The sequence below is a fragment of the Panthera tigris genome, chromosome D3 (genome assembly GCF_018350195.1).
Source record: "Panthera tigris isolate Pti1 chromosome D3, P.tigris_Pti1_mat1.1, whole genome shotgun sequence".
Classification (NCBI taxonomy): Eukaryota; Metazoa; Chordata; class Mammalia; order Carnivora; family Felidae; genus Panthera; species Panthera tigris.
Genome location: NC_056671.1, coordinates 33,891,513 through 33,917,571, shown reverse-complemented (window position 1 = coordinate 33,917,571; position 26,059 = coordinate 33,891,513). Strand labels below are relative to the sequence as shown.

At 45.1% G+C, this 26,059-nt stretch overlaps 2 protein-coding genes across 3 annotated transcripts in view; both read right to left on the bottom strand.

Annotated features, from left to right (window-relative positions):
• Positions 1–9,420, bottom strand: part of LOC122232486 (piezo-type mechanosensitive ion channel component 2-like) — a 36,177-nt gene extending 26,757 nt beyond the window's left edge. For both annotated transcript variants that reach the window (XM_042961850.1, XM_042961849.1), the window contains exons 1-5: positions 8,936–9,420; positions 8,355–8,613; positions 5,770–5,952; positions 2,907–3,159; positions 1,547–1,679 (exon numbers count right to left, since the gene is read on the bottom strand). In XM_042961850.1, the coding sequence (XP_042817784.1) occupies positions 1,547–1,679; positions 2,907–3,159; positions 5,770–5,952; positions 8,355–8,612 (827 nt within the window). In that variant the 5' untranslated portion in view covers position 8,613; positions 8,936–9,420. The remainder of the gene's footprint in view (positions 1–1,546; positions 1,680–2,906; positions 3,160–5,769; positions 5,953–8,354; positions 8,614–8,935) is intronic.
• On the bottom strand, positions 8,940–12,090 carry LOC122232384 (piezo-type mechanosensitive ion channel component 2-like). The gene is made up of 2 exons (XM_042961561.1): positions 11,820–12,090; positions 8,940–9,339 (listed from the first exon to the last, which is right to left on the bottom strand). The coding sequence occupies exons 1-2, from the start codon at positions 11,873–11,875 to the stop codon at positions 8,940–8,942; spliced, it is 456 nt and encodes a 151-aa protein (XP_042817495.1). The 5' UTR covers positions 11,876–12,090.
• Between the last annotated feature and the right edge of the window lie 13,969 nt (positions 12,091–26,059).

Here is a 26,059-nt window from a genome sequence, read left to right as displayed (position 1 = left end):
TCTCTTTATCCTTGTATTTTGCCAGTTTCACTATGATATGTCGTGCAGAAGATCGATTCAAGTTACGTCTGAAGGGAGTTCTCTGTGCCTCTTGGATTTCAATGCCTTTTTCCTTCCCCAGTTCAGGGAAGTTCTCAGCTATAATTTGTTCAAGTACCCCTTCAGCACCCTTCCCTCTCTCTTCCTCCTCTGGGATACCAATTATGCGTATATTATTTTTTTTTAGTGTATCACTTAGTTCTCTAATTTTCCCCTCATACTCCTGGATTTTTTTTATCTCTCTTTCTTTCAGCTTCCTCTTTCTCCATAACTTTATCTTCTAGTTCACCTATTCTCTCCTCTGCCTCTTCAAGCCGAGCCATTGTGGTTTCCATTTTGTTTTGCATTTCGTTTAAAGCGTTTTTCAACTCCTTGTGACTGTTCCTTAGTCCCTCGATCTTTGTGGCAAGAGATTCTCTGCTGTCCTGTATACTGTTTTCAAGCCCAGCGATTAATTTTATGACTATTATTCTAAATTCACTTTCTGTTATATTATTTAAATCCTTTTTGATCAGTTCATTAGCTGTTGTTATTTCCTGGAGATTCTTCTGAGGGGAATTCTTCCGTTTGGTCATTTTGGAGAGTCCCTGGCGTGGTGAGGACCTGCAGTGCACTTCCCCTGTGCTGTGGTGTATAACTGGAGTTAGTGGGCGGGGCCGCAGTCCGACCCGATGTCTGCCCCCAGCCCACTGCTGGGGCCACAGTCAGACTGGTGTGTGCCTTCTCTTCCCCTCTCCTAGGGGCGGGATTCACTCTGGGGTGGCGTGGCCCGTCTGGGCTACTCGCACACTGCCAGGCTTGTGTTGCTGGGGATCTGGCGTATTAGCTGGGGTGGGTAGGCAAGGTGCACGGGGGCTGGAGGGGCAGGCTTAGCTCGCTTCTCCTTAGGTGATCCACTTCAGGAGGAGCCCTGTGGCAGCGGGAGGGAGTCAGATCCGCTGCCGGAGGTTTGGCTCCGCAGAAGCACAGAGTTGGGTGTTTGCGCGGAGCGAGCAAGTTCCCTGGAAGGAACTGGTTCCCTTTGGGATTTTGGCTGGGGGATGGGCGGGGGAGATGGCGCTGGCGCCTTTGTTCCCCGCCAAGCTGAGCTCTGCCGTCCGGGGGCTCAGCAGCTCTCCCTCCCTTTGTCCTCCAGCCTTCCCGCTTTCCGAGCAGAGCTGTTAACTTATGACCTCCCAGACGCTAAGTCGCGCTTGCTGTCGGAACACAGTCTGTCCGGCCCCTCCGCTTTTGCCAGCCAGACTCGGGGGCTCTGCTTGGCCGGCGAGCCGCCCCTCCGCCCCGGCTCCCTCCCGCCAGTCCGTGGAGCGCGCACCGCCTCGCCGCCCTTCCTACCCTCTTCCGTGGGCCTCTGGTCTGCGCTTGACTCCGGAGACTCCCTTCTGCTAATCCTCTGGCGGTTTTCTGGGTTCTTTAGGCAGGTGTAGGTGGAATCTAAGTGATCGGCCGGACGCGCTGTGAGCCCCGCGTCCTCCTACGCCGCCATCTTCCGGACTCCTGGACTCACTTCTTTATGGTAAATGCTTTTGCTTTGATTAAATGTTCTTGAAGCTTTTCCATATAAAGTTCCCTTTTACTTTTCTGCTTGATGCTCAAAACACTGCTTCCTTTTTGACTGCTGTTTCGGGTGCTTGTGCTGCCTAGAGACAGAAAAAAAACCAAGATGTGCTGAGTTACAGGTTTGTTGACATAAACACCACAGAAGCCCCTGGAACCCACAGAGCAGAGGATGGCTTGAAGCAGATTGAGAGGGTGACTATATACTATGGACTGTAAGAATAGTGACTGGGGATTTGCAATCTGCAGTTTCAACTCTGCCTCCACAGTGAAATGTATTTGGGTTTCTACACCCAACACTGGCTCCTTCTGGGGTTGTTATGCCATCTTTTTTTTTTTTTAAGTTTATTTATTTATTTTGAGGGAGAGAGAGAGAGAGGGAGCTCAAGCAGGGGTGGGGCAGAGAAAGGGCACAAGAGAGAATCCTGAGCAGGCTCCATTCTACCAGTGCAGAGCCTGACATGGGGCTCAAACCCAGGAACCCAGAGATCAAGACCTGAGCCGAAACCAAGAGTTGGATGCTTAACAGACTGAGCCACCCAGGCGCCCCTGTTATATGATCTTTATTCCAGGAAGAAATAGATTGGAAGAATAGTTTTTATCATGCTAAACGGGGTCCCAGGTTGTGGGTTTTCCAGATTGGGTCCATGCCCCATGCCTTTTTCATGCCCAGATTTCTCTAACTGTAAAACGAATATGGATGACTGCTGGTGCCTGCCTGAAAAGTGTATTCTGAAGATGAATACACGGGTGTTTGGAAAGCTTCAGGCAGGAGCACTATAAATACAAAAACCCAATTTCTCCAAGAGTGGAAACTGGAGAGCTTGTCTATCTGCTGATAATACCCAACTATTTAGTTAGAAATTAACTAGCTTAGAGAATAAATAGGTGGTTTTGCTAAAAGTTTCCACTGATAAAATCTAAAAATATTTTCAGAATAAATTGTGATTTATAGCATTCTGGACACACCCTGAAATATCTCATATCTCTGGATAAGATTTAAAAACTTGCATGTGCCCAGCACTTACTATACGAGGCAGTGTGCTGGCCACTTTTCACAACGACCCCAAATCCTCGTCCTGGGAAGGAATCAGATGTTTTAAAGAACGATATGTCTGCCCCAGGTCACACAGTTGAGCTACGAACTGAACTTGAGTCTGTGATGTCAAAGCACTTTCTTCTCACATCACCACATCTGTCTCCTTGAGAGCACCCCGTAAACGCCCCTGCCCAAGACCCAGACCCACTGGCACCGGAACAACCAGAAAACTCAGAGTTTTTCCAGCCTAAGGAAATCATGCGACAGATACCTCTTTTGGACCTATTGGAAGAAAAGCTGGATCTGGGGGATATCTGGGAGCTACTGCCCGATCGCTTCCTCCGGATGGCCGTGGGCTGCTCCGGGAAGGACACGTGCACCGACTCCGCTGACGCGGCCAGGTTGATGGATTTCAGAGAATCAGAGGAGGCTCTCCTGCCACGACTGAGGGACAGCTCATCATCCGACTCTTCCTTGTCTGTGCCACTGTCGGCGATGTCATCTTCATCCCATAAGCCGTGGCACTGAGAAAGCATAAGGGACAACTCAGACGGCCATTCCCGGTGAGGTAGCATCGCATTCCCCACGATTAGAAAGCCAAATGTGAAATACGGTGACTGTGGCTGTGATATTGCATCATAAAACTGACATTTGCTAGATAGTTAGAATTTAAATGTTCTCACAAAAAAGAAAGAAAGAAAAAGAAGAAAGAAAGAAAGAAGAAAGAAAGAGGGAGGGAGGGAGGGAGGAAGGAAGGAAGGAAGGAAGGAAGGAGAGAAGGAAGGAGAGAAGGAAAGAAGGAAGGAAGCAGGGTGGGGGATGGGAGGAAGGGAGGAAAAAAATAACGAAAAAGAAAACAGATATATACGGGAGGCGATGGGAACTAATGAACCCTATGGAGGTGATCCTTTCACTGTGTCTACGTGAAACACATCACCACAATGTATACACTTTAAATATATTACAATTATTTTTGTCACTCATACTGCAATAAAGCAGAAAAAGGATTGGAAAATGAAGGGACTCTAGGATAGCTTATTATCTAGATGTTTATGATAGTCCCAGAGAGCGGGGACGGGCTGGTGCAGATCATGAGTTTGGCTAACTAATTGACATGGATGCAGATCATGTCTGGCAGATGGAGTAAAGGCGAAGTTATAATCACTTAACTCGTTCCTGAGGGAAAGCACTTTCTAGAACATATTTCTCTGTGCTTACAAGTAGCATTTTAAATATCAGTGGGTGAATTTAGCCCCACCGTCCATGTTCACCAAATACCTACACTTGAATACAAATGCTGTGTCTCCCTGAACAGCCACGGTAAGCTGTGAGCCCCTGCATCACCCACGGCTGGGTCAGGAACAGAGCTGCAAATACTCTACTCAAAAAATGTTGGCCCACATATGAGACAGAGATTGTGATGCACTCTGTAGAGCCTGCATTTTGCTTCAAAGAAATGGGCAAAAGGGGCTGGTAGGACAGCAGGAGGAAGGATAGCAGGAGAGGCTGAGAAAAACCAGGGGTCTTGCTGGTGCAAGAGGTTACCTGGACAGCAAACCCACCTTACAATGACCTTGCTGCCATTTCTTGAAGCTCCCCAGTGAGCCCACTGCCTCCTGAGTGCCCAGACTGCCAGGCTATGCATTTATTCTCCAGGAGCTCACCCAGTCCTCCCTCTGACACATGCTGTAGAGGATAAGAGCTCCAGTCCAATTTGCCAAAATTCAGTTGGTCAAAAAATAACTTGGAGCATGATCAATTCACTAAAAGACAATGTCACCTAATACACAGATTATTCTTTTATTTTTAATTTTTAAAGTTTATTTACTTATTTTGAGGTGGGGAGGGGAAGAGAGAAGGGGAGAGAGAAAATCTGAAGCAGGCTTCCTGCCCAGTGTGGAGCCTGACGTGGGGCATGATCCCATAAACCATGAGATCATGATCTGCACCAAAATCAAGAGTCTGACACTTAACTGACTGAGCCACCCAGGCGTCCCTATTCTTAAATATTAATACGTATATTATTTCAAGAAGAAAAGTCAGTGGATGCATTCTTGAAAACATAACAAACATTCTAGATTTTCCTAATGGGATTTTCCAACTTATATTGATTTCTTTTAAATCATTTTTTTTTCTTTTAAATCGTTTTAAAAGTTGTTTTCTCTTTGGCCAACATTGGAACATGTTTAGATTCTTTTACTACTTTCATAGTAGTGTATTTGTTAGTGAATTCTTCCAATTATTTATAAGATCTATAGCAATTCATACCAAATAGGATAGTTTTAACCACATTTGAAATTTCCACGTAGTTTGAACTGTTTGGTTTCCTAGATTTCCAAAGCTGTAGGGTAGTTTTGTCTCCTTATGAAAAGATTTGTTATTCTAAAAACGATTTTTCATATCATTAGCCAAAATTTCAGCATAAGAGTACCTCAAATACATTCACCATAGATATGAAATTTTCTAAGAAACCAGAGTAAGTATATCAATAGGAAACACCAAAATTTTGTTTATTCTATGCTTTAAATATTCAACTGTAGCTGCTAAACCACTGAACTATTAATGAGAAGGCAGCAAAATGCCTAAAGGTTTCTATACATTTTTTAAATGATGTGAAAAAGGATACAAGTTGCAAGAGAGTTGTGAAGTGACCAAATTTATACAATCATGTCTTTTTTTTTTTAAACGGAGGTGTAGTTCACATACAACATAATACCACCATGTCTTAAACGCAGAAATTTAAACTTCAATTCTAGAACTGAAAACATAATGTTAACACATTTGTTAATATATTCATAACAAGAATTAGTAAACTGCATGAATTCAGGTAATTTATCAGAAGAACTAGAAAATTCAGGCAAACTCAGTTTTGGCTAAGTGGTTTCCTTGGATAACATACCTCTGCAAGGTTATGCATTTTCTCTAACATAATTCCCACAAATATGGATTAATTATGGTATGTTCATAATAGAAGTAGAAATATGGGGGAATTCTCTTCCAAGTTTATTACAGTTTCCCTTATTGAGCCCCATATGCCTTGGCCTCATCGCCAATCGTAATGTTCAGGTTCTCCAGGAGTATCATGGGGGGCTGCAATGATCAACATGACCCGGTTAAGTGTTAACGTGCAGTACCTTCAAAATGGACCGATGGAAGAAAAGAGCCAAGAGCTGAATGAGATCATAAAGGACATAGCCTTCTTTCTTCTCCACTCCTATGATATTCGGTGGGTGGAAAGGTTTATCTTTGTTCAATTCCACGTTCTTGTTCCAGGGAAAGAAGCCAAATTGGAAGAAATACTTGACCACAATTGCCACCTACATGCAGATGATGGAAAAAAAAAAAAAATCACTCCTTTTAAGAATGGTTCTATATGAAAAATAGTGATATAAAAGCTAAGAAAAAGATCATTTCACAGTTTTGGTGATAAGATCACACACAATGATGTGGAAAAATAACATTATCATTCGTACATGGACTTTAGACCAAGAACAATATCTTACTGCTGCCAGGGCAGGACTGCAGATACATCAGTGCTGGCCAGGTTACTCACGGCACCTACTTATGATTTTTTCTATTTTTCAGGACTTGGCTAGTTTATACTGATTTAATAAGGTTTAACTACTCAGCTATTAAGATATGGTAAAGAGGACAAACTTGAACAAAAAGAATTCTATATTTTACATATTGCTTTCATTTGTAATCTTCCTGAGCATCTCAGGCAGTTTTGATGCCTATTTTCATTTTCCTCTGACCTCTTTGTTCTCACCATTAAAACAAATTTTTTTTAATGTTTTATTTTTGAGAGGCAGAGCGGGTAGAGCGTGAGTGGGGGAGGGGCAGAGACAGAGGGAGATGCAGATTCTGAAGCAGGCTCCAGGCTCTGCACTGTCAGCAGAGTCCGATGCAGGGCTCGAACCCACGAACCGCGAGCTCATGACCTGTGCCGAAGTCAGATACTTAACCGACTGAGCCACCCAGGTGCCCCTGCTCTCACCATTTCGTTGCTCCCTGGAAGTTCTCCTCAAGAAGAAATAAAAAGAAATAAAAACTTGCCGGTTGTGGTGACTAGTTAAGGGTACGAATGTTGGGGAGAAGCGGTCTGTGACAAAGACACATGAGAAAATTGACAGGCCTCATCTAAACATCCCTCTGACAGCTGGGTCACCGGGAATCAATTGCAATTCACGCAATTCATCCGTAAAAAATATTTTTCGAAGTCCTCTTTCGACCTAGAGTCACTTTACCCTCCTCCCGTCTCTCTCCTTCTTATAGCCAAGCTTCCGCAAAGAACAGTCCTGTGTTTCTTACCATGCTGAGCAGCACTGCCACAAACGGATGCCAGAGCAGATACCTGAAGACTATCTTTGCCTCTTTCCTTCTCACTCGCACCCCCAACCCGTTTGGGTCACTCACTAAAACTTCTCACTTACCCCATTCATCTTCAGCCTCGTGGCCATTGGGTCAGTTCACATCCCATGACCTCTCACCGTCTTTTCAAAAACTTTCATACCAAGGGGAGAAAGTCCTGAGCATACACCCTGTTGACGTTCCCAAGAGCCTACTACCGTGCCGTACAGAGGTGGTACAGAGAATGGACCCATTCCCCAAATAGGGGGTCATTTATGTCCCAGATCACAAAGTTTATGTGATGGAAGTAAGACTTAAAAATGATTATTTTGGCAAGATCGTGACAGACAGTCTACTTAAAGTGATAGCTAGGTAGTTGGCTTTCCACCTTTTATAAGTATTTAAATAATTACTATGGAAATAAGATACATACTTTACACTGATACTTTCGAGATGCTTTGATAAAAGCTTTGCTTTATTTTACTGGCAAATTACCTATAAACCTACAAAATTCCTGGAATCTCAATGTACATCCATCATGAATTCCATCCTTTAAGAAGCAACTACACTACCAATGTTAGTGAAAACTTTCCTTTATGAGCCAGGTAAGAAAATTCGCCTTCTTCAAAGACCTCAGAACACAAAGAACTACAATAACCCAAGGGAAAAAAGGCTATTGAGCCTCCCTTTTAATTCCCAATTTTATGGTTGTCATGGGAGTTTGTGACATTGCATATATTTGATGGGGAAGGATAGAAAAACAGGTTCATATAATTGGGAAGAGTGTCTCCTGTCCCCTCACACGTGATGAAAATGAAATGGTAATTTACCCTCGTGTTCTTCAGATTTTTAGGTAGGTGCTTATGTGACTTTGTGTTTTTGTGTGTTGAAACTGACTTTAAGCTTAAAAATGGGAAATATGCATGTTGTATCAAACTACATTCAAATTGCTTACTGTGTTGTTTAATTCAGCATCCATTCACTGGACATCCATCCACTGGCACGAGACACTAATTTCTGCATAAATAACACATTATTTCAGTAGTTCCTATCATAGGACAGATGACCAGATTTCAAAAGCCTCCCCCATCACTTGCCAGTTGGGCAGCCTGGGTCAGTTATTTCATCTGGCTAAAGCTGTTTCCTTATATGTTAAACCAAACGATATTGGTGCCTATCTTGGTGTGGTGTGACCTGTGAAAAGACATGTACAATCGCCAGTACTAAATAACTGTTAGTTTAGTCATTTGCCTATCTAAGAACATCCATTTACTTGAATGTCCTGCGCGAAACTGTCTGGGAGACAGGGCTGGCCTGCCTCGAGTGAATGCCGGAAGCGATTTATTAGCAATTCCCACTCAAGGCTTACCTCTGTGTAGACAATGGCCATCATCCAGAATCGTCTACTGGGCCTGGGCACAGACAGCATGGCCCAGAGGAAGATCAGAATGGGAAGCACAAGGGTGATCATGGAGGCAGAGACCATGTGGTTGAGGATGATCACAAAATAACACACCATTTCTGAGCGGGCCACCAGAGTGTTGTACATGGCATAGAACAACAGCAAGAACCGGGGTTGGCCAACGTAGAATTTTTCGGACTCTTCCAGCTCGTCATCATGGAACATCCTGTTCAAATAAACAACATGAGAATAAACTCGTCTTCATTTCTCCAAATCACTGATTTCTGCTTTGCATGATCCCTCTTGTCCCTCCCCTCCTTCCCATGTGGCCAGAGTTCTGGCGGAGTCAACCTAATAGCCTACTGGAGGAAGAAATGTGTGCACAAGTGTCTATCACGGACGGCTTTGGCTAGTTCTGTGCTTCACGATGGGAGCACTGAACATTGGGTCTGTTTGCTCTGAATGTCCAGGTGGATGGTTGTCCATGGAGTTTGTCTACCCACAACCTGCGGAACAACCCCCCCCCCCCCCCCCCCCAGCACTCTTACTTGTTCAGAGCAGCTCGCTGGTCGTCAGCTTGTGAGTCAGGGGCGGTAAGATGCTGGACTCGAGCCTGTCTGAGCGGCTCTCGTCAGGGCTCACGGCCATGTGGCTCTGGCCTGCAGAGTCGTCCCGCGAGCCGAAGGACAGGCGCTCGAAGCTGACCGCCTTGCTGTAGGAGGGAGGCGCCTCCACGTCCCCATCCTCGGTGGAGTAGTGCGGCAGCTCGGCATCTGGGGTGAGGCCGGCCTCCGAGGCCTCCGAGGTCTCCTCCGGCCCCAAGTCCGCGGCCTCCTCCCCTCCCTGGTCGGCGTCTTTGGCCACCGCCTCGTCATCCTGCTCGGCCTCCACCTCCGCTATGGTTTCCGTGGTCCCCTGGCGCGAGTACCGCATTGTGCACTGCGTGGGCTCGCTGTCGGGAGAGAGGGAGGGCACACACCCCGCTCTTAGCATCCTCCCGATTCTCGAGACACCTTCCCGACACTCCCCAATACAAACGTCAAGGCGGGCGAGAAAATTACCACCCCGTTCCCTCCCCTGCCCCCACCACCCCGCCCCCGACATTCCATCCACCTGCTTTGTTCCTTCAGAGTATTCATGTCTGGTCTGCAGAGACTGCGAACAGCAGCCTCCAAATGCAAAAGCCCACAGTGCCCGCGCACGGTTGGACCCTGAACAAGTCACACGACATGGCTCAGACGTTGCTAAAGCCACCCATGCACAGAGGTTGTCTAAATCGTATCAAGATTTGCAGCCATGGTTTCCAGTGTTTCTTTTCAAATGGAGACAGTATAACATACCTACCACTATATTAAAGGATGGTGCCTATGGAGACAAAACTTTGCCAGTTTGGGTCCGTGGGTGTTGGCCAGGAGGTACTCTACTCCCAATTCTACATAATGGGCCCACTCCTACCCATAAGGGGAGGATAGGAATGACAAAATATTGGCTAAATTAAACAACCTGCATGCTTTATGGAAAAAATGCCTCATTTCTTGGATATCTGTTCCTCCTCCCTATTTTTCCATCCTTTACCTCTTTCTTACTGGTGCTTATTACGTATGACTGAATTTTCACCATCTCTCTGGCTCCCAACCATCCCCCGCTGGGTTCTTTGTGTTGCACATGGGAAGGCCTGCCATTTTGTCCTCCCCAGTGCTATGGACCCTCCCCAGTGCTATGGACTCTCCCCAGGGCTATGGATCCTGCAGGCTGCACCCTCAGGGTGTACCCCTGCTATCTCTGTCCCCAGTGACTGCACCTTATCTTTTCTACTTGTTCCCCATGGAGTATTCATTCTCCCTAAGCTTCCCTACTTATCTCCACCCTCTAGTTTTGGCAACCTGACCATCTCTCTTGTACCTCTCCTTCTCTGTCCTTTATCTCCTAACTTTCCCTGCCATGTCTGTGTAGGCGACTTTGGAAATGAAATACAGCAGCTGTAACAGTGAAATTCATGGCCTGCCTGTCTTTATTGCCTGCCCATGAAGGGCAGAAAGGCAAAAATGTTTTGGAGATGTGGAATCTGGTAGATAGAGGACCATACTATGTTAGACTCTGAAATTGTACTGTTATCTGAATGGCATACGGTGAGCAGCTTGGGCCCATAAACACAGAGATTCTTAAATATACAGGTCGTACCCACTTTTCTTGTCATGGACGACAGTAGACATGTCAATAAGTGAGTGGATAGGTGGGTGGATGGACAGATGAACAGGCCTTGGCAGAGCCCTTCATGGCATCCTGAGACCGAGGAACATTTATGTGAACCCTTGGTGCCCACTCATGTGTTTATGTTCCCAGGACCTTGGACTTCAGTACGGGACATCGCATAGAAAGCTCTTGGAATGCCAAGGCAAACTGGGTATTTTTCTAGGACTTACCTCCTAGGAAGGCCATGAAATTGATCACCCCAGGCAATTTTCAGAACAGTGGAGCCAACCCCACATCAAGTCTAACTTCCAGCTGGACTCTAACCAATTACAAGCACGTTCTTTATGGTTTTGGGTCAGGTCTGGCCCTGAAGGGAGTCAACGAGTCCTGGTACCTTCAGGACTCAACCGAGTGCAATGGAAGAGAATAAGTTAACACCCCTCTGATTTACCACTGTGCACGGTCAAAACTGAAATTTGTCTTGGTTCGGGTGATTTTTCTGGTGTCACGAGAAACGCAATGCAGCTGATGTTTCTGTGCCCCCGTGGACCATTCAAAAAGGCAATTCCACAAAGAGCTTTGGGACTGTATGTAAATCATTTCATTTCTAAATGAGTATTGTCTTACGGTAGGACTTAATGAGAAAACTCAAGCCCAGAGCAATAAGTTCCAGTCGGCAAAGCCTCTATATTCTACCGCACGATAATATTCTTTACAAAAGCCAATGGTAAAGTATATTCTAAGTTCTGTAGATTTGGTCTTATCCACTAAAAATGACTCCATGTGGCAGATTTAAAAATTTTTTTTCTTCTATTACATGTCTCTTTTGATGAAATCATGAGAAAAAGTCTTCTATATTTCCTGGCCCCTTTTCCTCTGTGAGGACTGCCTACACGAGCTCTCCATCAAGGAGGGAGCATGCTTATCTCTTTACGTCTAGGGAGTGGAAGATACTTACAAAATGGAGGACAACGTTTGTAATAAGGATTTTTAAGAAACTCCTAACAGACAAAAACCAAAGAGCGGTTAGTGTAAGAGAACGCTGTCCTGGGAGTGACCAGTCATGTCCCAGAATGAGCGGCGGTTATGCTTTTGGTTAGTCATGCAAATTCTTAAAATAAAAATTAAGAAACCAAAACCAAAACCAAACGGACATCACGAGAGCTTATGTTTGCAATGACACGAAGGGGGAAAAGTGGTAACGTGAGGGAAAAAACAAAGCATGCACGAGTTAAGCACCTTGATGCTAAACTGCCACTGTCAGCTGATGAGGAGGACATATCCATGCTGAACATTTTACGAAGCCTAGATCGAGCACGCTCACTTGTTTTAGGAACAGTTTCTGGTCCATCTAAATCGTCAAGGGTAGACTGCCTTGAGAACAGCACGGTTGCTTCAGTGTAGCAGCTAGCAGCGCAAACAGTTACAGAGACACAGTGTTAAAACACCAGCGGTACATCAGTTTACGCACGGTTCAACTGACCAACACACGGTCATGCAGCAAATCACACACGACACCAATACTACAGACAACGAGCCCCACAGCGGGGCTCAAGGATGGGGAAGGACCTGTTTGGCCGGACGAGAAAACACAGCAGTACTAAGTTTTTATAAAAGTATCCCGGCTGGCAATAAATCAGGAAACATCACTCTCTGGGTGGGACAGGGAAATAGAAGAACTACCAGTCCCAATATTTCTTTCGCAGAGCAGAATTCGTACTTCATGACTTTGTAGCTGAGTTTGGTTTTGTTTTGTTTTAAATTAGAGATGATATGTTTTATTTGGAGCTCCCAATCCTGAGTTCATTGAAACCATTTGGTAACCAAATGGCTTAAGCAGAAATACCTGCTTGGGTAATATTTATATAGAACATTTCATTTTTAGAAAAAACGTAACAGTCTCCAAGACGAGAGAGGGAGCGAGGCTCAGAAATGACCATGACAAACTGATTATCCACCCCATTTTCTGAGTGGTATTCAGTGAAGCCAAACTAGATGCCTTGCGTGTGAAAGAGATGCTGGTTTGATCTGCAACCAGATATAAACCAACATCGGAAAAAAAGAAAAAGAAAAAGAAAGAAAGAAAGAAAATGGTACAAAGAAAACAACAGAGGAAGTCTAGCAATGGCAGGGTCATTTTGTCTGTTAACTTCTCATTTTGCCTAATGAATTTTTTCTTCTGGATCACGTTTTAGGTCTTGACAGATGTTATTTAGGGCGAGAACCCATGGGCTAAAATCCTCACTTCTTGTTACCCCACGGAGCGACACTGGGGGAGAGAAGGCTGGTTGATTCAGGACTGGGGACTGCGTGAACAACTGAGGAAGAAGCAGACAGAGTTATGACGTGGGCAGAATTTCAGTGCTGACATATAGTTTAACCCAAAGGGGTACAGGCACCCGAAGAACCTCTGCAGGAGACTACTGGAATGAAGAATCTTCTAACCTGAGCACTAATGACCTGGCTGACCCAGCGGGACAGGACTTTGTGACACAGGATGGCTGATCCCCTGGCCGAACACCATTATCATGTGAGTGACTGAGGCCTACTGTGTGCCCAGCGCACACAGCCAGATGTGCTCAGTCAGACATTGTGAGGCAGCAATGGAAACCATTCAGGAAGTGACAACGTCCAGGGCTCAGGGAGTGTAGGGATATCTGAGTCACTCACTCGAGGGACCAGTTAAAGGGCTTTTCAGGTTCCGAGAGCTGTGGCACCAAGCCCATGAGTGCTCGGTGGGGCCCCCCTGCAGTGCAGGTAACATGCTGTGCGTGTGGTCAAGATGCAGGGCAGTGACAGAGGAGAGTTGGGGAACAACCAGATGGTCTCTAATAAGGCCATAGTGACTGTTTTTTTTTTTTTTTTTTAAAAAAAGGCCCCAACTCCTCTAGATATCACCAAATCCTTTATACAACGAGGAGAGGAGGACAAGATCGAGTAGAAACGCACTGGCCAAGTGCAGTGAGGGCTGGGCTCAAGTCCCCACGCTGACGTGAACTGGCTCTGGGGGTTTAGAGAAATTCATTCTCCTCTCTGAGGTCTCCCTCTCTCTCTCTCTCTCTAAGAATCAGAAGAGGTTTCATTGTGATGAAAATAACTACAGATATTATTGCTTATTTGATAAAGTTGTTCGGTAGAAATTTTTGACTTTAAGTTTATAGAATTGATAACATATAACCTGTTCTCTCTCATTTATAAGATGAGGGAAATGGATCTTTGGACTTCTGTATTTAATTTTCTAGTTTTAGGGGTGCACCCTTACCGCCATTTAGGGGTTAGCATGCAGGCAAAAAGATACCGTGTGCCCTCTCCTGTGGCCCTGCTCAGATTTTCTGCGTGGGAACCACTGTTCTAATCCCAACGTCGGCTTCATTTTGTTAATTCCTGGGTCCGCTATCACACTGGCTGACCCTCAGACCCCACACCATCCCACCCAGTGTGGTTACTTGGAGTGTGACCAATCTGTCGTCCAATCCAGGGCATTTTATTTTATTTTATTTTATTTTATTTTATTTTATTTTTTAATTTTTTTTTCAATGTTTTTTATTTATTTTTGGGACAGAGAGAGACAGAACATGAACGGGGGGGGGGGGGGTCAGAGAGAGAGGGAGACACAGAATCAGAAACAGGCTCCAGGCTCCCAGCCATCAGCCCAGAGCCCGATGCGGGGCTCGAACTCACGGACCGCAAGATCGTGACCTGGCTGAAGTCGGACGCTTAACCGACTGTGCCACCCAGGCGCCCCATAATCCAGGGCATTTTAAAAGTGAAAGGGAAGATTAGGTGCTTTCTGATAACAGGCCTGGATGACAAAGGTGAAAGGGACAGTTGCTGTCACCTCCCTGGTCAGCCCACGCCTTTTAGGTGACACATTTCAAGTGATGACCGCTCCTTTGGTATCTAGGAAAGCTCTTTGGAATGTCATCTAATGCTTCTTGCAGCTCTTTAAAATACTTTATTTTCGAGGAATGTAGACGATATCTGATTTCAGGAAACAACCATTAACATAAATGCCGTTTTACAGCCGGATTTGAAGGAAATCGTGACTTTTGCAGTAAGTCAAGGGAATAAAAAGTCATTTGTTAGGCTTTTATCCCCATTCCATCTGCAGTACGCCCAAAGGTGAAAACGGGTGACGTGGAAGCCAGAGCATGTGTGGCAGGTGCGACAGCCCCATCCAGGCTGGGTCCTCTGCACGGGGAGGGGGGGCCATGCGCAGCCCCACTGGGGGACGATGCTAGACCCTGTCTAATGACACAGGTGTCTCAGAGTGACCTTCCACTCGGAATCCCTTCTAGGCAAGATTCCTGCCTTTCTAGTAATCAGCATGGCTTCCAGCAGACTTCAGTGTAGACAAATTTTGTCTGCAGATTGGATAGTTTCCTAAAGCAAAAAAACCAGAAGGGGAGGTCAGCCACTAAGAAAAGGGCAGGTATGTTAACTCATTTATTAACAACATAATGACCTCTACTGCGCCTCCCCTTTCTTTAGGTTGAAATAAAAAGTAAAAAATACATTAGGAACGAATTGTAATTCTTTTTTTTTTATGTTTTTATTTTAGAGAGAGAGTGAGTGGGGAGAGGGACAGAGGGACAGCGAGAAAGAGAGAGAGAGAGAGAATCTTAGGCAGGCTGCACACTCAGTGCGGAGCCCAACACGGGGCTCAATCCCACGATCCTGGCATCACGACCTGAACTGAAGTCAAGAGTCGGATGCTTAAGCAACTGAGCCACCCTGGCACCCCAGGAACTAATTTCAAAGGTACTCGTTTTCTACTAATAAATTTATTGACTGATTGACTGGTTTTAAGTTTGGAGGATATTTTGCCAGTCTTTGTTAAAAAGCAGTCAATGGATTTAAATAATTCCTACCTCACAGTTTTTAATCACGGGAAAGGTTTTACACTTGTAATCTTGGGTCCAACTTAAAGGTAGTTTACTTGATTTCATTTTGATCAATCTTCTTCTTCCTTTTTTTAATCCCTCTTCTGTTGTGATTTATAATATTAAGTTGATTTCTTAACTGGGCTTGTTGTCAATTATTATGCAGTTACAAGTCACTAATACAGGCATCACATGTTTATTTTATGGACAACTCGTTGTCAGTCTACTCTCTAATTCTCTTTGATTTATTTGATTCAGTTTGGTTCCTGAGCAGCTATTTTCCAGCCAGGCCAGAAAGCCTCGAAAATTTATGGAAAAAAAAATTATATTTCTGGGTAGTTTTCCCCTTTGGGAGATAGGACATAGCTTCATGAAACTTCAAAAGAAAAGCGGTTCATGAAAAATAATGTTGCCAATTACTAGCAGTGTCATTGCAAATTATTGAGGGAAAGTTATTCCATCCATTCTCCTTTTTACTTGCCAAGCTTAGGGACCCAGGTAACAACAGCAACAACAACACCCTCTGTATTATGAAACTAGGCGAGGGAAGAGGTTAAAAAGACGTTCATTTGAAAAAAATAAGTCTTATTATGGGCATTATTATTATTATTATTTTTTAAGAACAGATGCAAATAAATATGCAATAACCACATTATATACCCTGGGTGGATGTTAAGTGTATTCTTCACTATGTGGGAGGAAATCATCCCAGTTGAATATGAACATGACTTTCTGTTAAGTTAACCAGAGCTGACTGAAGCCTTTTATTCTGGAATGCAGATAAGGGAAAACGGTTTGCGTCAGACCCAGTGTGCAATACAGAGCAGTGCTGTCGGAAGCTGTATCTTGAGAAGTATACATCTTACCATTCTCCTTTTTTTTTTTTTTTTTTCCAAACCAGTTGTTTGGTCATGAATAGGTGACAGAGTGTGTGGATCTGGAAACTGTGTGATCCCCCGGGGGCCTTCGTTGACCCCTCTCACTAGAAAGTAGCATCTGTCAGCCTCTTGAATATTCACTACCTTCAAACAAATCTTGCCTCCCTCTGCCTCCCTGTTGACACATTTTATACTTTTGTACCCACGCTCATGCAGGCTTTATTTATTATTATGGGAATAGCTACCACGAAGTAACGTGGGATATGTAAGAGCCTGGGTAGAAGGTAGACAGAAATGGATTTTCAGTTTTCGCATCAAAATGAATCGAGAGAAAATAATTCTGTTTAAATGACTGATTTGTAGATAGAAAACTGTTGCAACAAGAACGAATTTAAGAAAGTTGGAAGCTTCCAAATAGACGAGTTATTATGATTTGCAGAAAATGAAAATAAAATATAAACCATAATGATTTTTTGTCTCAGTGGAGTCTGTCCAAAGAGAATGAAGTTCCCCTTTCAAAAACGCTATTTTTCTGAAAGTGAAGGCACACAAGGGGGCGCTGTCAGCACTTGCCAATCAAAGGACATGAAAACTAAATTTTCACGTTGTAACTTTGCTATTACTAATGGTTTCGAAAACTACTGATTGAGAAATGTGTGTATGCCTGGGTGGAAAGAGAATGAGAAAATTTTATTAGCATACCCACTGTTCTAACAATCAAATATTTTATTCTAGAAATTAAAAGCATCTTGAACAGCATCTCAATTAGCAAATAAATGCTTTGACCTTGAAAATTTTTTTTAATTAAAAATTAATGTTTATTTATTTTTGAGAGAGAGAGAGAGAGAGAGAGAGAGAGAGAGAGAGACTGAGCATGAGTGGGGGAGGGGCGGAGCAAGAGAGGGACACAGAATCCAAAGCAATCCAAAATCCCAAAAGAAACCAGTTCCTGCCAGGGAACTTGCTTGCACCGCGCAAACACCCAACGCTGTGCTTCTGCGGATCCATCCCTCCGGCGGGTCTGCCTCTCTCCCAGTGCCGCAGGGCCCCTTCTGAAGTGGATCTCCGAAGGAAAAGCGAGCTGAGCCTGCCCCTCCCGCCCCTGTGCACCTTGCCAATCCACCACAGCTAATACGCCAGATCCCCAGCACCAGAAGCCTGGAGTGTGCAAGTAGCCCAGACGGCCCACACCACCCCACAGTGAATCCCTCCCCTAGGAGAGGGGAAGAGAAGGCACACACCAGTCTGACTGTGGCCCCAGCAGTGGGCTGGGGGCAGAAATCAGGTCTGACTGCAGCCCCGCCCACCAACGCAAGTTATTCAAGGCAGCACAGGGGAAGTGCCCCACAGTCCCGCACCACTCCAGGGACTATCCAAAATGACGAAACGGAAGAATTCCTCTCAGAAAAACGTCCAGGAAATAACAACAGCTAACAAACTAATCAAAAATGATTTAAACAATATAACAGAAAGTGAATTTAGAATAATAGTCATAAAATTAATCGCTGGGCTTGAAAACAGTATAGAGGACAGCAGAGAACCTATTGGTACAGAGATCAAGGGACTAATGAACAACAGGAGGAGCTAAAAAATGCTATAAATGAGCTGCAAAATAAAATGGAGACGACCACAGCTCAGATTGAAGAGGCAGAGGAGAGACTAGGTGAACTAGAAGATAAAACTATGGAAAAAGAGGAAGCTGAGAAAAAGATAAAAAAAAGTCAGGAGTATGAGGGGAAAATTAGAGAACTAAGTGATGCACTAAAGGGAAATAATATACGTATAATTGGTTTTCCAGAGGAGGAAGAGAGAGGGAAAGGTGCTGAAGGTGTACTTGAAGAAATCATAGCTGAGAACTTCCCTGATCTGGGGAAGGAAAAAGGCACTGAAATCCAAGAGGCACAGAGAATTCCCTTTAGATGGAACTTGAATCGATCTTCTGCATGACATATAGTGAAACTGGCAAAATACAAGGATAAAGAGAAAATTCTGAAAGCAGCTAGGGATAAACGTGCTCTAACATATAAAGGGAGACCAATAAGACTCGTGACGGATCTCTCTACGGAAACTTGGCAGGCCAGAAAGGAATGGCAGGAGATCTTCAATGTGATGAACGGAAAAACTATGCAGCCGAGAATCCTTTGTCCAGCAAGTCTGTCATTTAGAATAGAAGGAGAGATAAAGGTCTTCCCAACAAAAACTGAAGGAATTCGTCACCACTAAACCACCCCTACAAGAGATCCTAAAGGGGATCTTGTGAGACAAAGTACCAGAGATATCACTACAAGCATGAAACCTACAGACATCAAAATGACTCTAAACCCATATCTTTCTATAATAACACTGAATGTAAATGGACTAAATGCGCAAACCAAAAGACATAGGGTATCAGAATGGATAAAAAAAACAAGACCCATGTATTTGCTGTCTACAAGAGACTCATTTTAGACCTGAGGACACCTTCAGATTGAAACTGAGGGGATGGAGAATTATCTATCATGCTACTGGAAGTCAAAAGAGAGCTGGAGTAGCCATACTTCTATCAGACAAACTAGACTTTAAATGAAAGGCTGTAACAAGAGATGAAGAAGGGCATTATATAATAATTACAGGGTCTATCCATCAGGAAGAGCTAACAATTATAAATGTCTATGCACCGAATACGAGAGCCCCCAAATATATAAAACAATCACAAACATAAGCAACCTTATTGATAAGAATGTGGTAATTGCAGGGGACTTTAATACTGTACTTACAACAATGGATAGATCATCTAGACACACGGTCAATAAAGAAACAAGGGCCCTGAATGATACATTGGACCAGATGGACTTGACAGATATATTTAGAACTCTGCATCCCAAAGCAACAGAATATACTTTCTTCTCGAATGCACATGGAACATTCTCCAAGATAGATCACATACTGGGTCACAAAACAGCCCTTCATAAGTATACAAGAATGGAGACCATACCATGCATACATTCGGACCACAATGCTATGTATGAAGCTTGAAACCAACCACAGGAAAAAGTCTGGAAAACCTCCAAAAGCATGGAGGTTAAAGAACACCCTACTAAAGAATGAATGAGTCAACCAGGCAATTAGAGAAGAAATTAAAAAAAACTATGGAAACAAACGAAAATGAAAATACAACAATCCAAACGCTTTGGGATGTAGCAAAGGCAGTCCTGAGAGGAAAATACATTGCAATCCAGGCCTATCTCAAGAAACAAGAAAAATCCCAAACACAAAATCTAACAGCACACCTAAAGGAAATAGAAGCAGAAGAGCAAAGACAGCCTAAACCCAGCAGAAGAAGAGAAATAATAAAGATGAGAGCAGAAATAAACAATATAGAATCTAAAAACACTGCAGAGCAGATCAATGAAACCAAGAGTTGGTTTTTTGAAAAAGTAAACAAAATTGATAATCCTCTAGCCAGGCTAGAGAAACAGGAACCCTCTTGCACTGTTGGTGGGAAGGCAAACTGGTGCAGCCACTCTGGAAAACAGTGTGGAGTTTCCTCAAATAATTGAAAATAGATCTACCCTATGACCCAGCAATAGCACTGCCAGGAATTTACCCAAGGGATACAGGAGTGCTGATGCAGAGGGGCACTTGTACCCCCCCAATGTTTATAGCAGCACTCTCAACAATAGCCAAATTATGGAAAGAGCCTAAATGTCCATCAACTGATGAATGGATAAAGAAATTACGGTTTATATACACAATGGAATACTACGTGGCAATGAGAAAGAATGAAATATGGCCCTTTGTAGCAACGTGGATGGAACTGGAGAGTGTGATGCTAAGTGAAATAAGCCACACAGAGAAAGACAGATACCATATGTTTTCACTCTTATGTGGATCCTGAGAAACTTAACAGAAACCCATGGGGGAGGGGAAGGAAAAAAAAAAGAGGTTAGAGCGGTCGAGAGCCAAAGCATATGAGATTCTTAAGAACTGAGAACAAACTGAAGGTTGATGGGGGGTGGGAGGGAGGGGAGGGTGGGTGATGGGTACTGAGGAGGACACCTGTTGGGATGAGCACTGGGTGTTGTACGGAAACCAATTTGACAGTAAATTTCATATATTAAAAAAAAAAAAAAAAAAAAAAAGGCTCCAGGCTCGGATGGAGACAATCACCAGTGCCGGGCAGGGTTGACAGCGTCTCAGGAAGTGAGCTAGCCCAGGGCGGAGCTGGTCCGGGGTGGGGCCCCGAGGATCCGGAGGCGGTTGAGTCAGTGGCAGTTGGTGGAAGCGGTTGATGGGCGGGGCAGCCGTTGGAACCCCAAGGCAGTTAGGAGAGGCGGTTCCAAGGCCAGAAGCAGCCTGCGGGGAGCTGGGCTGGGCAGAGGCGGAGGGCAGAGTGTTGACTCTTCCTTCTTTGCGCTTTACAGTCTTTGACTCACAGTTTGGTGTTGCAAGGACCCGAGAAAGAGCAGGGCTGGGGGCGGGTGCCGGGGGGGGGGGGGGGGGGCGGCGGGGGGGAACCGGGAGCAGAGCGCTCCTGCCACTGTCACTGGCTTGGGAGGCAGTTCCTCCTGGCCACGCAGCCGGCAGGGCTCGGGGCTTGGGAGGCAGTTCCTCCTGGCCACGCAGCCGGCAGGGCTCGGGTGGGGTGAAGGCCTCAGAAGACAAGTTTCCCCTCTTCTCTCACCTCTCACCATCAGGCGGGCTCTCTGCACCCTCAGCGCCGCTGGCCAGTGGAGTGAAGAGGCAGACGAGCCGTTTCTAGAGAGATTCTCGGCTTGGACAACAGCACCTGTTGGGTGTGTTGGACTCTAGCATTGGCCTCTATTCCCCTTGAGGCTGGCGGAAAGGGAGCCAGAGCCACGGGGGTGATTCAAACCCACCGTTCCCTGATTCTCCCAGCCATCCCTGGGCTCTACGCGCTTCTCTATGGGGATATATCTACTGCCTTTCTTTCTTGTTTTGTTTTGTTTTTTTTCCTGACTCCAATCTACTCTCTACAAAATAGTTTCAAAACTTAAAAAAAAATTAAACATCAAAAAGCAAACCAAAAAACCCAAGAAGCAGTCCTGGCATTTCCTATCAAATCTCCGTAACGTCCTCTTAGGCCCATGGGGCCTGTAGGCCAGGTCTGACATGGCCCCCTGGCCCCAACTCTGGTACGTTGCCCGGTGGTCTGGGGCTGTCCGCCACTGATGGAGCCACCCCGCTGCTCCTGCCTCAGACCTCCAAGTCTGCTGCCTTGTCCCGGAAACCTTCCTTACCTCTGTCTGGGGCTCCTCACCCTTCGTCTGGGTCGCGGCAAAACCACCACTCCCTTAGAGGCTTTGAGACCGAGCTGGCAGCGTCTCCCCGAGAGGCTCTGTCTCGGTGTCCTGTTAATTTGCTGTCACCCCTCACCAGGTGTGCCGTGTATTTGCTCAGTCTGTGTCCCTAGAGGCGGTGGCCGTCACGCGGGATTTCTCAGCCAGCACTCGGCACGCAGCGTGCACGGTGTGTGTCTGATGAGGGGGCACCCGGACTCTTGGGTCTCCTGTTGACGTTACAACCTATGCATTCTGCCAGGAGGAAGGCTCCACTCCTGTGTTAGCCGAGTGCTTACAAGCGTTGGCAGCCTTGATTTTTACAGACTGAATCTGCAGCGTCTCAGTCAGGCTTGCAAGGGGTCCGGGCATTTCTTCCCACTCTGGCCCGCTGGGCTGGGGAGAGGGGTGACATCTTCCCATCCCTCTCTGAACGAGCTAGCTCTTCTAGACCATGTCTTCTGGCGGTGCCTTTTCCATATTGAACTCCTCTCTGTCTTCCCTTGACAAGCCAGTTGCTTCTAAAATTTGCTCTCTGATGTCCTCTCCTCTGAATTATTTTAAGGATTCGTTTTGACACCATTAACTTTGGTGGCCCAGTCACATATCACTCATTGATAACTATTTCTGTGACTGTGTGCTTTGTCTATCTTCCCTCCAGTACTTTTAAGTTTTTAAAGGGCAAAGGCTATGAATTTTGTACTTTTCACAGTGCTTGCAAGCAAATCAAACCTCAATAAAACCTTGAATTTAGGAAAACAAAAAAAAATGTGATTCCTACTGGACTATAAGAGCATGCGGTTGCATGAAAAAAATGATTTTCAAAACTGTTTTGATCGCTCTTGTATCTTTGGAACCTTGAGTCGTGCCTGGTACACTAATAAGTATCGGTTGAATGAATTAATCTTTTAAAATGTGGTGGGGAAAATATCCTTATCCCATAAAGTGTTCATATTTTGTAATAATAAGAAATTAATATGGAAGTAACATTCCACAGTTTTGAGTTATTTTGAATGTCCCTTCAATGTACCAGCTCATCTTGATCATGTCGAATCGGCTAACAGCGTTGCTTTGCCATTTCTGTCAAAAAGGACAATGAAAAAGTAGCATTTTGGTTATAGAAATTTGCATTACAGTCCAACATTTTAAACCGATGGGCAAGTAGTGTATAGCCAAGACAGTCTGGTGGAGAGGGGGAGTGGGATTCGTGAGAAAGCCCTGTGGTCTGAGTCAGGAGACCTGTCCCAGACTGAGTTCTGTGGTGAACCAGCTGTGTGACTTTGGACCAAGAACTTAATTTCTCTGGCACTCTCCTGCCTCATGAAGACGAGGGGGTTATGTTAGATTCTGTCTAGTTTTAACATTGGGGGGTTTATTTCTGGATCATATCAGCTGCTTCTGAAGGTGACCCTGTGGTAGTGGAAAAATATCTGGACTGAGATCCAGGACCCTTGAGACCGTGGGGTGACAGTAAGACATACCAGGACCTTAAGCTTAACCTCAGGGACTTAGAAGTACAGAAGTCCATAATGCACAGATAAGACATGAAGTTAGCCCTTGCTAACCTTAAAATTGAGTTTCTGGGCCTATATAGCTGATGACCAGAACTTAGGCCTTGAGGTTCAACCAGGAGGTAGCGACGATGAGGCCTCCAAAGATTTCGGGGACGTGAGCCATGTGCAGAATGGCACATAGTTAATTAAAACAATCTACAAAAGAAAGGCAGCAGGGAAAAAGAGGAATATAGTGTTTTAAATTTAATTCTTTACCCTGTGACAGGCCGAGCCCCAGTTTCACGATTATGTGTATGGCAATTAGAGTCGTTACTGGTGCAATTCACTCAGACATGACACTTCTCGACCTCGTTTCCTGTAGAGTAAGGGAGTTGGAATAGCTAGCTGGTCCTCAACCTCCCTTTCAGCTCTACTGATCTGTGATTTAATTTTGCATCCCTGAAATCATAGGTAGCAGATGCATTTTGACCTGATCTTACCCTCTTTGGGATGGCGACTTGATACTCTTTGTTGGTGGCAGGCTCAGCGGAGGGTGAAGGGCCACCGTGCTGCAGAGCTAATGGTTGCATGAATGCTATTGGGCAGAGAAGCTCATCTCTCAGCCTAGGGCCTCCTTTATTGGTGATAGTTCGGAGAGAAATCTTTGTGCATCCAGAGTACTTGTCTGTTACTGATAGAACATACTGGCAGATATGATGCCCCACAGGTTCCCAAGCTTGCTTGGCCACCAATCCCCCTTTAGTGCACAACCAAAAGCGTCCTCATATAAAATCTGTCCTTTCCACGGAAGGACTGACTCCAGATCTTGCCTCCGTTCCTTCCTTCCTTTGGTGAGATGAAAGATGTTGTTTTTTCTTTGCACAGCCAAGCTTGAGGCATGATTTTTGTAATCATGCTCCCCTAATTTACCAAGACAACATTTCTAGTAACAATTCTATTAATAGGAAGGATTAAGGCCATTTATAATAACCGTAACATGGGGGTAGGGTAGAGTGGGGCCCGGGGGGGCACGCATCCACTGAGCAGGGGGCTCAGCCACTCCAAAGGCACAAGGACTATTAAATGGGAAGGGGGCGGGTCCCCAAATGGGGGTTGGGCAAAGTGGTTACATCCCTAGTTATAGAATTAATGAATCTGATGCCTCTTCTCAAACCCCCCAGGAATGGGGGATTCTCTTGCACCGTAGGTTATAGTTGCTTTGATATTTGAGGAGGAAGGCAGAGGTGCCCAAGGTTCCAGGATGGGCTTAACATCCCGTGGTGCCTCATGTGTTCCTTCAGGTGTTTTGTTCTCTCAGCTCCCAAAGTGTTTGTTGAGAAGCAACAAACCGTGGGACAGACATTCTTTGCAAGCGGGGTCAGTGCATTTTCTCATAAACGTTTAAGAACAAGTTTGGTGCCATTTTGTGTCCAAAGACTGCCCAGTGAAGCGGGGAAAGCCTGAGTTCTCGAGTCAGAAGCCTGGGGGTCACATTTAGGCCTCTGTTTTCACATCTGGGTAACTGCTGCTTGGGCATTTCACCTCTCTGTCCCGACTAGTAAGATGGCGGTGGGCCCATCAGTCTCCTCTACCTGAGAGGGTTTTGTGGGGATCAAATGAGATTATGCATGGGAGAATGCTTTCATAAAATCAAATAGTTACATGGATAAAGGTCATATATTTAAGAATTTAAACTAATATATAAATGGTATGCCCCCAAGTGTTTGTGTGAGTGAATGAACTTATCTTAAGTGGTTTAAATGTTTTGTCCACTTTATAAAGCCCACATCTCTGTTCAGTCAAGATATAACACCCTATTTTTGCTGCCTAAATAAGTTAGCACATCATGATTCTGAGCAAGGCGCAGAGTAGCCCATGCAGGGGAGGGAGCCCACAGGGATGACTGGGGGCTCTCAAAAGCTTCTCATCTTGGGTCTAGGCACCCCACCAGATCTAAAGCAGATGTGTGACAGGCCAAGGAGTCACTCATGGCTGGGGTCTGGCTGAGATGAGGACACCACTTCTATAAGAGACATGTGAATTCCAGAAACCTCAGTCAATTTCTCCATTTGGAGGGACTATTTAAAAACGTTGTTTTCGGGGCGCCTGGGTGGCTCAGTCGGCTAGGCGGCCAACTTCGGCTCAGGTCATGCTCTCGCGGTCCGTGAGTTCGGTCCGTGGGCTCGAGCCCCGCGTCGGGCTCTGTGCTGACAGCTCGGAGCCTAGAGCCTGTTTCAGATTCTGTGTCTCCCTCTCTCTGACCCTCCCCGGTTCATGCTCTGTCCTTCTCTGTCTCAAAAATAAATAAACGTTAAAAAATAAATAAATAAAAAAAGTTGTTTTCTAGAAGCAAAAGATTAACAGGTCATCTTGGTTAGGAGCTCTAAAGGATCCCACAGCACCAGTATGACATGAGGTCCCGTGGTGGCTGGATGGGTCAGAAGTCATCTGTGACTCTGTGAGCTTACCTGAGATTGGGGCAGTCCTGGGGCACATAACGCCCGTGGTAGTAAGAGCAGAATCAATATTCCTTGAACTGAACTGAAAAGGACAACCTTTCGTCCTTCACCTTACAATGGTATTAGAGGAATTTTGTGGTCCTAAAACACCTGTATTTTGGGAGCTGTAATTTAGAACTAAAACTTATCTACCCCTTTGCTGCCACCTTGCTCCCCATCCTTCTAAAAAACAAAGGAGGTGGGGTTCTTAACTTTCTAAGGAAGACATTAACGAAAACATTAGTCTGAATGAAAATCAGATCAGTAGTCAATTTCAGGACAATCCTTCAATGTCTCAAAAGAGAGACAGAATAGATCCCTATTTCAATTGCATGATTCTGTGGGAATGGACTCCCACAGTTCCTACCGTAGGAAAATCATCCCCCTTGGGGTGGGGAAGTGTGTGGGTGCCCAACAACCTAAACCACAGGCAACGTGAGGGGCCTCA

Coding starts and splice junctions, on each gene's coding strand:
- LOC122232384 (XM_042961561.1), bottom strand. CDS start 11,875: ATGTTCAGCATGGATATGTCCTCCTCATCAGCTGACAGTGGCAGTTTA. Junction 9,340..11,819: donor AGTGGCAGTTTAGCATCAAG/GTGCTTAACTCG, acceptor CTCTCCCGACAG/CGAGCCCACGCAGTGCACAA.